General features: G+C 50.9%; 1 protein-coding gene and 1 long non-coding RNA gene across 3 annotated transcripts; one reads left to right on the top strand and one right to left on the bottom strand.

Annotated features, from left to right (window-relative positions):
• Positions 1-767: 767 nt before the first annotated feature.
• Ppy (pancreatic polypeptide) lies at positions 768-2,168 on the top strand. Of its 2 annotated transcripts, none has more exons than XM_048445672.3 (4): positions 768-837; positions 1,401-1,591; positions 1,822-1,936; positions 2,031-2,168. In XM_048445672.3, the coding sequence occupies exons 2-3, from the start codon at positions 1,401-1,403 to the stop codon at positions 1,928-1,930; spliced, it is 300 nt and encodes a 99-aa protein (XP_048301629.3). In that variant the 5' UTR covers positions 768-837; the 3' UTR covers positions 1,931-1,936; positions 2,031-2,168. The 2 variants fall into 2 exon arrangements, with proteins under 2 accessions (XP_048301629.3, XP_085550494.2); XM_085694368.2 differs by lacking the exon at positions 768-837 and adding an exon at positions 921-1,214.
• Positions 2,169-3,976: 1,808 nt separating this feature from the next.
• LOC146893313 (uncharacterized) lies at positions 3,977-4,845 on the bottom strand. Its single transcript, XR_015738671.1, has 2 exons — positions 4,674-4,845; positions 3,977-4,586 (listed from the first exon to the last, which is right to left on the bottom strand). It is a non-coding gene; the product is annotated as an uncharacterized LOC146893313 (long non-coding RNA).
• Positions 4,846-11,402: the final 6,557 nt, after the last annotated feature.

Consider the following 11,402-nt stretch of genomic DNA (forward strand, 5'->3'; position numbering starts at 1 on the left):
TCTTCTCCTTGTTTTTCTTGTTTGCCAAGTAGGGCCTGGCAGGGGTTCAGTGGGACGACAAAGTGGTTTTTTTTGTTTGTTTTTGTTTTTTTTCATAACTTGAATCTTATAAGTGTTGCCGGTTTTTAGCCCTCCCCTGGGACAGAGCTCTGGGGTGGGACAGGAAATAGCTACCATAAATTATCCCTTCCCCATGAACCCTGTGTTTCCTGAACTGTGGCCCACCAGATCTTGGTTGGCATCCTATGCAGGCACCAAATGGATGTCTCTACTCCTTTCCCAGTGACTTGAGAACCCGAGACTCCACTGTCCCCTCCTTATTCTAGCTGTCCACTGGGAGGGAAGGCCTGACTTCCATCTTTCGTGCTGGGGATGGAGCCTGGAGCTGCAACCTCAATCTGAGCCCTGAGGAAATGCTCTTGGTGACTGGGGTTGTCCCTGGGGAGGCTGGATGCAGGCCAACCACTAAAACCTTTGGGTTACCATGTCAGGACTCTGTCATTTACATTCTGGTGCCCAAAGCTGGATACAGACCCCACGGGAGATCCTTGTCGTGGTCCCGTTTCATTCACCCCGTGCTGCTCTGACCCCGAGAATATTGCCCTGGCACTGAGACTATTGCCCGGGCACCCTCCTCTTTCTGGCCGCAATGCCCGTGTCGCAGGTACCAGGGACACAGCGTCATGGGGTTGAAGGCTGGCAGTGAGAAAGGCTGACAGGAGGCGGGGACTCTGGGGGTGCCGAGGACTATAAAGGGGAACAGCCATGTGCAGGGAGACCAGTCCAGAAGGAGGTAGGTGTCTGCGCAGTCCAGCACCCCCTTGCTCAAGACACAAGGTAAGTGGGCTCATCCTGCCCTGCCTCTGGGGACCTCTTGGGTTGACGCTAGGATCGGAGGGTAAGAATTGGTGCTTTGTAGGATTGGGGCTCTCAAGAGGCCTAAGGTCCTTTCTGGGTCTCTCTCTACATCTGTACGAATGTGTCCATGGAAGGCTGGACCCACAGTGTTGTAGACTTTTGTTCCTTTTCATTTCAAGTAAATTCTGCGCTCCTTACCCTGTGTTTCCCACCAGCCCTGGTTATTCCTGCATCCTCAGAACCATCAGTGTCATAAGTCCTGTGTGTCCAGTTCTCATGCCCACTTTCTTTGCTTTGCTTTTTATGTTTCCCAGGCCCAGGGCTAACCTTTGGCAGCTGACCTGATCGTTGAGGGGGTGTGTATGTGTAGATGTCCTTGCTTTCCAGGGGAGGAAGGTGGTGGATGCTGGTGGCTCCTTCGTCTGCCCTTGTCCCCAGGCTTGGCTTGAAAAATGTGCGGTGGGCAGTGGCTGGCCAGGTAGGTCCGGGACATAGCAGAATCTGCAGATGAATCTGCCTCTACTCTGTTCCTTGTTCCTCAGATGGCCACCGCACACTGCTGCCTCTCCCTGTTTCTCCTGTCCACTTGGGTGGCTCTGCTGCTGCAGCCCCTGCAGGGTGCCTGGGGAGCCCCATTGGAACCAGTGTACCCAGGGGACTATGCTACACCAGAGCAGATGGCCCAATATACAACTCAGCTCCGCAGATACATCAATACGCAAACCAGGCCTAGGTAGGGTGCGTGTGAGTGTGTGTGTGTGAAAGAGAGAGAGAGAGAGAGAGAGAGAGAGAGAGAGAGAGAGAGAAATCCCAACCCTAGTCTCAGTCCCTTCTATGCCTTCTCTGAGAAAACAATATTTCTACCGAGTGGCTTGGGTCCTTGTGCTGCAGGCAGGACAGTGTCTAAAGAAGGGCTACAAGCCACCAGGGTACCACGCTTATCCCAACTGTCTTCCTTACCAGGTATGGGAAGAGGGAAGAGGTGAACACAGCTGGACTTCCTGGAATGCAGCTTCCCCTGTGCACCAGCCCCCTGGTTGGCTTGACTCCCTGTTCAGCTCCCTGGAACTAAGGGCAGGTCTGGAAAGTGGGCATCTGGAGGAGGGGAAAGGAAAACTGAGTCTCAGAGGACAAGGGCTGTCCTTTCTCACTGTTCATTTCTTTCCTTGCAGGGAGCTCAGCCCAACAGACCCGTGGGGTTCTGCTTGTTTCCTGTCTGTGAGTGTAGGACAGCACCGGTCCAGCTCATCCCTCTGCACTCCCACAACAACGTGCTACCTTTCAAACTAAATAAAGCAAATTAAAAATTACATCCTCTCTGTGTGGTGTGTCTGTGGTGTGTGTGTGGTGTGTACACCCACAGCGGCAGGAGAAGGTAAAATCTACAGGCAGGGAGGCTGAGCGGGAAAGGGGAGCTAGGATGATCATTAGTGTCTGTAGGGGCTCAGCTCATCATTTTCACAGAGGGGCCAAGTTGTACTTCCTTGCAGGTCTGTAACACGGCAGTCTTGAGCTTAATCCTCCGAACCCAGTACCTCCAAACCATCCAGCTCTTCAGCCCGAGACCAACCCTGTCCCCACATGTACCCCCAAGACTGCTTTCTATAACTTGAGCAGTAAGGGAAGAATCATTTCTATTAAAATGCCCTTGGCATGGGGAAGGAGCAGCCCGAGGACTAGTGCTGGCCGGCAGTCATTCGGTTGCCTGCTTTGAACTGTTCTTTAGGAATCTGGAAGGAAGGGGCTATTCTGAGAGGTCATGAGCTGAGAGCCTGAGAATGAATTCTAGCTGCTTCTGGGAGAAAAGCTGCAGGGGGTTGTGCCCCCAGGGTGGAGACAGAGTCAAGCATGCTGACCGCCTCCATGGGTCCAACCTATGGCATCCACATTTTGGTTCCTGGGACAAGGAGGGAAGACTCAGATACTACCTGAAGAGTCCCTGTAGACTGTCTACCTGTACCAGGCATCCTGAAAAGGTGAAGATGGTGTGGTGGTGGTGTGTGTTTATGCAAAGTGAGAGAGAGAGAGAGAGAGAGAGAGAGAGAGAGAGAGAGAGAGAGAGGGGTTGGGGGTGATAGGCTTGGGGGATGAAAGTTGTCTTTGCCAGGCTCAGTGTTTGGCATTGATCTCATAGCAAGGACATTGCAACTGTGTTTCTATATATTGAGTGGAGTGACCTGGAGGCAGAACCTGCCCTAAAGGACCAAAGGCTTGTACAGGATGCAGCTATACTGCAAATGTCTGACTTAAGTTGATTCTTAAATCCAAGGAGTGTCTAGCTAGGGGATAGGGTGGTTTCTGCAGGAGAGCAGGGGTTAAATGTGACTGCTGGAGCCTGAAGTTCCAGTACCTTCTTTGGTAGCTTAGGTGATGACTTCTAGTTTTATTCTATGTGTGGGTGCTTTGCCTGCAGGAGTGTCTGCTCATCACGTGTGCGCCTGGAGCCTTTGGAGGCCAGAGGAGGATTTCAGATATCCTGGAACTAGAGTTTCAGATGGTTGTGAGACACCATGCATGTGCTTGGCCTCTCTGGAGTCTCTGGAAGAGCAGCCAGTGCTCTTAAACTCTGAGCCATCTCTCCAGCCTGGCATGGGTTCTACCGGGAAAGAGAAACAGCCATAGAGGTGGAAATTCGGAACCTGTTCCCCACACACCTGGGTTTGGTAGCTGAAAGGGTATGGGAAGGGCTGTGTACCCGTGACCAGAACGCTCTGGTGATTCGGCTGCAGCAACAGGCTCTACCAGGTTCAGGAGGGGCGAGGTCCCCTAGACTCTACACCCCTCTGTGCTTTTATAGTACCCTCACAGGCCAGATTACCCTCCCAACCTGTCATGTGGTAGGGAGGCCTTTGGCAGGGAGCAGGTCTGGCTGAAGGCTCTGTTTTGAAGTTGCTAGGATCAATTCTTTTTATTTTTTTTTTCTCTCTCTCTCTCTCTCTCTGAGTCATGGCCTGGAACGCTGGGAGAGGTGGCTGCAGTGAGGTGGTGGAGGGTGAGTGGGTGGGCTGCAGAGCGATGCAGACAATCCAAGATCTCACAGGAGGCATTATGGGGTCCCCTTCAGCACGAAAGGGCCCCTTCCTGCCGGCGTCCACAGAAACCACAGAAGCAATAGAGAGTCATTTTAGGAATTTATTGATTTATCCATTCCTTTATTGTTACTGTGGTTTGTATGATGTGTGTGTACACACAAGCCATGGTACATGTATCCTTTCTTCCATCCTATGGGATCGGGAATGGAACTCTGGCCGACAGGCTTAGGGGCAAGTGCCTTTACCCCACCCCGACATCTTGTCAGTTCCACTATTTTTTTTTTATTGTCCATGCTGCGTGGGCAGGGAGGAACAGAGGTCCATCTCACAGTCTAAAGGGGTCCGTGGGTAGACAAATTCCGGCCAGGGCTCTGGAGGTCAGGGTCCAGGCTGGAGAGGAACACCCCTGGCCCTGGCGTACTCCTTTCACGTCCCCATCCCGAGGAGAGAGTTTCCCTCTCTCTCCTACCCGCCTGCCCAAGGATATGGGTGGAGGCCTCTGCTGATTGCGCCACTTGCCTACCTGGAGTCAAGGGAGGAGGCTTAGCTGGAGCCCGAGTGGTTCCAGTACTTGGGGTTGGCTGGTGTTTTGCGGTGGTGGGGTTCGTGATGTTCAAATGTGGATGTACTGTGGCGCTCGGTGGGGGAGATTTGGTAGAGTTGGAAGGTTTCTTGTGTTTTGGGGGTTTCTTCGATCTAGGGAACACGTCATTGCAGAGATCACGGGGCCGAGAAGTGAGTGGGGTGCTAGGTCCTCCTTCCCCCATTCTTCCGCCAGCTCACCTGTTGTTGAAGAGCTTCTCTATGTACTTGTTGATGTTTGTGAACCATCTGGCCACTCTGGGCTCGGGAGACGGCTGCAGTTGGACCTCCTTGCCCAAGACGCCATCGGATGGCACCAGGAGAGCCGCTAGGCATCCCAGAGCCAGTGCGCACGCGCAATGTAGAGACACTGTCTGTAGGGGGGCGGGGCAGATAGCACGGTCAGGTGACCCTGTGAAGGAAGGGGAGGTGGAGTGCGGTGGCGGTGGGACCTGGTTGTATCCGCACTGAATCGCGGGGCCACACTCCTTTTGTTGGGAAAGCCGGGAGTGTGGCGAAGCTCGGACCAGGAGATGTAGCTGCCCGTGGTATACACAGAGCTTTTAGGGAATCCTGGTTCCCAGGGAGACTAGGAAACGCCTGGATGTGCACACAATAACCCTAAAGTACTGAGACAAAAATGGACAGGAGACCCGGTCTAACAAGTATACAAGATCTAGAGTTGCCGGTCAGGTCCCTGACCTTACAGACTTCTGCGGCAAATTCCTCGTGCTCCCCACTCCAGCCTTTCCACCTCCTTAGGTGCTCCTCAGAAACCCTAGACATGCTGCTGTCTGCCTGGAAGCCTGGTCCTCCAGACGTCTGCAGGGCCAGCTCAGCTTCAAGCGTCAGCTCGACACTCCAGTAGGTCTAGCCCTGACACCCTATATAAAATTGTCACCCACTCTTACCTTGGGCTGCCTCTGCCATGGCCACTTCTTGCTGCATTCTATAGTAATTTGTAACTAATGGCTGAACCTCTTCCCAGCTCCACCTCCTCCCACTACACTGCAGGTGGGCTCTTTACTTGCTTTCTCTGATGTAGTACTGCCTGCCACTGAGACCTGGGCCTGGCATTTAACACATTAAATGAGTAGCATAGTTGCACACTGGAGTGCTAGCCCAGTAATTCCCTCCATCCCCAGTCACATACAGAAACACACACACACACAACAGAGAGAAAGACTATGGTACCCCAAATAGGACTCTTCCTTTGGACCCCTGAGCCCCTGAAATCTATCTTAACCAGAATTCCCCTCATCTGCACACTTGAAGCAGGGACAAGAAACTCTATGACAGCGGTTCTGACCACCAGAATGGCTTCCCTTCATCACCCCCTTAAAGGGCCTGTGGAGGGGCCCTTGGTGCCAGCCTCCGTTCCCAAGCTTCCGGATCACACCGGTGACAGGGTTCCGGGGCCACCGGACATTACCATGGTGCTGGGCAGGTACAAAGCGACGCAGCAAAGGGTTTCTGGCCAGGACTTCAGAGGCCATTTATATTTCTCAAAGGCCCCACCCCAGCACGACTTTCTCCTGGTCCTGGGTCGTGACCCAGGGATTGGGAACAGAGAGAGTGTGGGGGTGGAAGAACATGGCCTACTGACTGTCCTGAGTAAGGCACAGTGTCTCCCAAGGGCTCAGAGTGGTGGGTGGCAAAGGTGGGAGGTTCCCCGGGGCCAGGAACCTTTTTGTTCCAAGATCATAGATCCTGGGGAAGAGCTGTGTCTGGACTTGTGAGTGGGAAGCACCTTTCCCAGGGGCTATTTCTGGGGTCAGCAGAGGCCAATGCTGAGACACCCTACTCGGCCAGCTGATCCAAGGGGAGTCTTCCTGAAAGTAGCTGTGGAGGCCTAGCATGTCTGCTTTGGCATCTAGGACTAGGGTAGTTGTGGGATTGCATCCCTTGCTCTGCCTGTCCCAGCCAAGTGGAGCCCCTGGGAGTGACCTAATGAGTCCTATGGGGAAAGGAACCTTGGCTACTTAAGTAACACACTCACTGTGATTCAGGGCCAAAGCACCTTGGTGTGAGTCTTCCACTTTGCTACTTGTCTGGACCAAATCCTCTGTGACCACCCGACTGCTAGGAAGGGACAGTAGGAATGCTGACCTCCCTCGTTCTTGGCTGTGTTGAACCTGATCAAGGGACTCTACTTCCTGGTGAGCCCCACAACCTCATCTATGGAGCCCGGCTCATTATGCTTCCAGCAGGATACTGATGCCAAGATTGGTCTGATCACGCGCCTCTGCCACTGGATGGCTCAGCACAGACTGGACGATGGGCCCCTCTCTGTGGATACACCTCTCCTCTAGTCTCCACTGATCTCGTGCTCACCCTCTCCTTAGTAAATCCCGCTCTCGGTGGAGGGGTAGGAACTAAGGGCCAGTGCAATCAAAGAATGCACAACACCTCAGGAGCTCAGTGAGGCCACAGTGCCATCAGAACCGCATTCCTGGGTAGCAAAAAGCTAGAAAAAGAAATGAGATTTCCAGGATAAAATTTTATGGTACAGGGTAGAGGAGTTGTTTAGGGGGGCAGATACTTCACATGCTAACAAGCTATGAATTTGCATGCGTGCATACGTGTGTGCGTGTGCGTGTGTGTGTGCGTGTGTGTGTGTTTTGAAACAGGCTCACGAGGCTGGCCTCAAGCCTACTATGTAGCCAAGGAGAGAGTTGAACTGATCTTCCTGCCTCTGCCTCCTAAGTGCTGGGTGGGATTAAGACACTTATCACCATACTGCATTTGAAACAAGCTATCATATGTCCCAACTAGATGCAAGCCTGGTTTTATATCCGGTGCCCCACACTCAGTGACGACCTCAGAGCTTCAGTGATGTGTCCGTGTGGAACTCTAGGACCCTTTCTCATCCTTTGGTTGCTGTTTTTGACTCATTTCAGGAGTAATCCAGTTCCGACTATGTAGGGATGAAGGTTCAGGGGCTTAGCTGCTCTTATTTCTGGCTAGAGGAAAGCTTCTGGCATGAACGGAGGTTTTCAGGAACGGAGCTGGCCAAAGGGAAAGGCGAGGTGTGCTTTAGGCGGCAAAGCTGGGGGCACAGGACTTCTGGAGTCCAGATGGTGCCGTCATGAGCCCCAGATGCCTAACACACAGGGCAGGAACTGGGGTTTATTCTGCTGCGTCTCAGTCTTGCTTTGGTCCTGTCTTTCTGTGGGTGTCGAGTGGGTGGACTTGCCATGTTTAATCATCATGGGCTGCTTCTGGAATCAAGGAACTTTGCCCTGTATCATTATCAATAATATCTGTATGAATATTCTAGCCAATAATTGATAATCATTGTTGTGCTTGGTGCCAGGTCTGGCGTTCCAGTACAACAATCTGACATGAAATCTCTAGTGTTATTTAGATCACACTTCTGCACCTTATCAATCCTTTATGTTGAAGAATGCAAGCTGAGAGAAATTAGATCTACCCAAGGGTACAGGGGCATGAAGCTGAAGCTCAGGGCAGGCTTTGATCAGAAGCAATTCAGTCTCTTGGAGAGCTCCCCGCTGCTACTACTTTGCCTATCTGTCCCTCCATGGCCTTCCAGTCCCTCACCCAGCAGCTGTCCGTGGTCAACAGGCTTGCACCTTGCTTGCCTTTTAACCCCTGCCCTTTCTTATGCTTCTTCCATCCTGCCTGTTTCTCAGGGACTTTTACCTCTTGATTCTGGTAGGTGAGATCGAGGCTTTGGTTCCAGGACAGACCTGGGTTCCAAGCTTGGCATGACCACTTGTGTTCCGCGGACTCAAAGTTACTTTGCGTCTCCGAGTGTGAGGTCTTCAGCTGTGGGAGAGTACTGGAGCTAGGTGCGGGCTCAGTGGGAGGAGAAGTCTCAGAGGGGTTTTGGCCCCAAGCTGAGGTGTCTCCCTTATAAGCTGCTCCAGAGACCATCAAAGAATTCTTCTTTTTTTGCCTAAAGTGTTTTGAGCTGGCTAGACTGGTCAGTAGGGATTCTCCTGTCTCTGCCCTCTCAGAGCAGGAATCACAAGCAGGTGCCACCGTACCTGGTTTTTACATGGGTGCTTGGTTTAACTGGAGGCTTCTCTTCCACCCACCAGTTCCCAAATAATCACTCTGAGGCTTAATATTAATTACAAACTGTTCAGCCTACTAATGCAGGCTTATTATTAACTAGCTCTTGCAACTTAAATCAACCAATTTCTATCACTCTGTATTTTACCACAAGGCTCTTGACTTGTTACCTCACATCTTGCTTCTCCAGGGGCTGCTGGTGTCTCCCCAACTCCACCTTCTTTTCCCCTCCATCTTCGTTTGGATTTTCTGTCTAACTATATTCTGCCTGGCTATTGGCAAAATCAGCTTCTTCATTAACCAATGGTCATAAAACATATTCACAGCATACAGAAGGGCATCTCACATCAGCTTGGGAAGGAGCTCAGGTCTCTCTCTCTCTCTCTCTCTCTCTCTCTCTCGATTTGGTTTTTTGAGACAAGGTTTTACTGTTTAGCTGTCCTGGAACTCACTCTTTCACTCTGTAGTTCAGGCTGTCCTCCAACTCACAGAGATCCACCAGCCTCTGCCTCCCAAAGGCTGGGATTAAAGGTGTGCACTGCCACCACCTGGTAGGTCCTCTTACTTGTACAGAAAGGATTTCACTGCCCAGCTGTTTCCAGCTCTGATTGCTCCATCAAAAAAGTTTTTATTTTTTAAAAAATGTGTGTGTGTAGCTATTTGTACATGAATGCAGTTGCTTGAAGAGTCCAGAAGATGGTATTGGATCCCCTGGAGCTGGAGTTAAAGGCAATTGTGAGTCACTGAATGTAATCACTGGGAACTGAACTTGGGTCCTCTGTAAGAACATTGCAATGTTCTTAACAACTGAGCCATCTCTTCAGTCCACCCACCCACTTGTTTTTCGAGACAAAGTCTCCCTCTATACTCATGTCTATCCGGGAACTAACCCTGTCTATCCTGGAACTCACTACGTAGACCAGGTTGGCCTTGAACTCACAGAGATCTGTTGTGGAATATTAGTTTAAGATGTTACATTCATTTATGCTGTTGAATATTTGTTTAATGATGCAAAGATACATTGCTTTCTTTTATGTTGCATTTGTTTAACTCTGTGTTACTTTGACTGTCTAAATTACCTGATTGGTCTAATAAAGAGTTGAATGGCCAATAGCTAGGCAGAAGAGCGAAGTAGGCGGGGCTGCCAGGCAGAGAGAATAAATAGGAGGAGAAATCTAAAAAACGAGCGAGGAGTGAGAAAAGAAGGAGAGGAGGATGCTGGGGACCGGCCAGCCAGCCACAGAGCATAAGAAAGATAATACAGAAAGGCAAAAAGCCCAGGGACAAAATGTAGTTAAAGGAAAAGCTGGCTAGAAACAAGCCAAGATAAGATCGGCCATTCATAAGTGAGAATAAGGCTCTGTGTATTTATTTGGGAGCTGGGTCGTGGGCCCCCAGAGAGAGAGAGAGAGAGAGAGAAAGAGAGAACTACAGAGATCCACCTGCCTCTCTGCCTCCTGCGTGCTGTGCCACCCCACCTGGCTTTTCCCTTTCCCTTCTTCCTCCTTTTCCATTATTATGATTTTGTTTTGAGACAAGATCTCACTATATAGCCCAGTAGCCTGGGATGGCTTTGAACTTGCTTCAATTCTTCTGTCTTGCTCGGCCTTCTGAGTGCTGGGATCACAGTGTATGCAGCCTGACACAGTAGCTCTAGCTTTTCCCATCCCCTTGTGCAAGGCTGGACCTAGGGCTGTGTGTGCACTGGGCACTGTAGGCTGAGCTATCGCCTCGATCCGAATCACGCTTTCATATTTTCTATGTTCCGATGTTTTGAATTCTGGGCTAAACCCACTGTTTGAAGGCTATACCACCTCCCAATAGTGGCACCCTGAGCCTAAGCCTTTAATCCCTTTAATCCACATTTTTTTTGGGGGAGACACTCATCTAAAACCCAGTTCCCAAAACTGTCAAATATTTGTGTGGATCTCTCCTCAGAGATTCTGCACCCCGTGTTTACTGAGCGCTGGCTTGATGAGAGGCACAGCTCTGAGTGCTGAAGTCACAGCTCAGCCAGACTGCCACTGTCCTCAAAGAACTCCATGGTCTAATGGGAATAGGTATTTAAGGAATGGAATAATTAACGTTTCAAGAAATATTTTCTAAGAATATTTGTCTGTGGAAAAGGGTTTTTCAATTTTATTATTATTTTTAATGAGTAGAAGCTCTGGTTTCCCATCCTCCCCTGTCACAGGTGATTCGTGGACCAATTTTCCTGTGATGGGGGATGTCGGTGACTCTGCAAACCAGAAGGTCCTGGCCTTTGGACATCCGTGACAGGTGCTGTCAAGCATTGCTGAACAGCCAGGTGTGGTGTTGCAGGCCTGTAATCCCAGCATTGTGAGTTCAGGGCCAACCTGGAAGGTCAGTGAGGCAGTGTCTCCAGAAAAGAAAGGAAGAAAGAACTGCGAAACTGTGTCGGGTACAGTGTCTAGTGCCAAGTTAATAAGAGATTAAGATTAATTAGTAAGATTACCGCCATCGAGCCTAGGAAAGTGTAGGGTTGGATTAAGCTGTGATGCGAAGCGGCTAAGCATCAGCAAGGAAGCACACAAGTTGCTCCCAGGGGTTTATTTCTTTCAGTTGGGGGCACTGAAGGGCAGCAAGGAGAGAAGTGGGTGGGCGGCACAGATGGGGCTGGACAAGCTTCCTCTTAAAGGTATGTGGGCGCTGAGAAGAGGACATGCTCTTCAGACCACACACTTCAGAAGTCCCTGGGTGGACTCCGCTTGCTCTGGGAGGACCTGGGGTCAGTCAGGGCACATCAGATGGCCTGAGAAAGAGATGAACCACCCACTCGTCCCCCTGGCACCTAGCTTGAGCCTTCCAAACTTCTAGAAGGGACCTGCACTTAAGGATCGTTTTCTGTGTGCCCGACACAGTGGCAGCTCC

This window comes from Myodes glareolus, chromosome 9, assembly GCF_982192425.1.
Source record: "Myodes glareolus chromosome 9, mMyoGla1.1, whole genome shotgun sequence".
NCBI lineage: Eukaryota > Metazoa > Chordata > Mammalia > Rodentia > Cricetidae > Myodes > Myodes glareolus.

What these genes read in the sequence shown, in the direction of transcription:
- Ppy (XM_048445672.3), top strand. Translation starts at nt 1,401, where the DNA reads ATGGCCACCGCACACTGCTGCCTCTCCCTGTTTCTCCTGTCCACTTGG. An exon ending in AATACGCAAACCAGGCCTAG is followed by an intron (nt 1,592 to 1,821) that starts GTAGGGTGCGTG and finishes CTTCCTTACCAG; the next exon opens with GTATGGGAAGAGGGAAGAGG.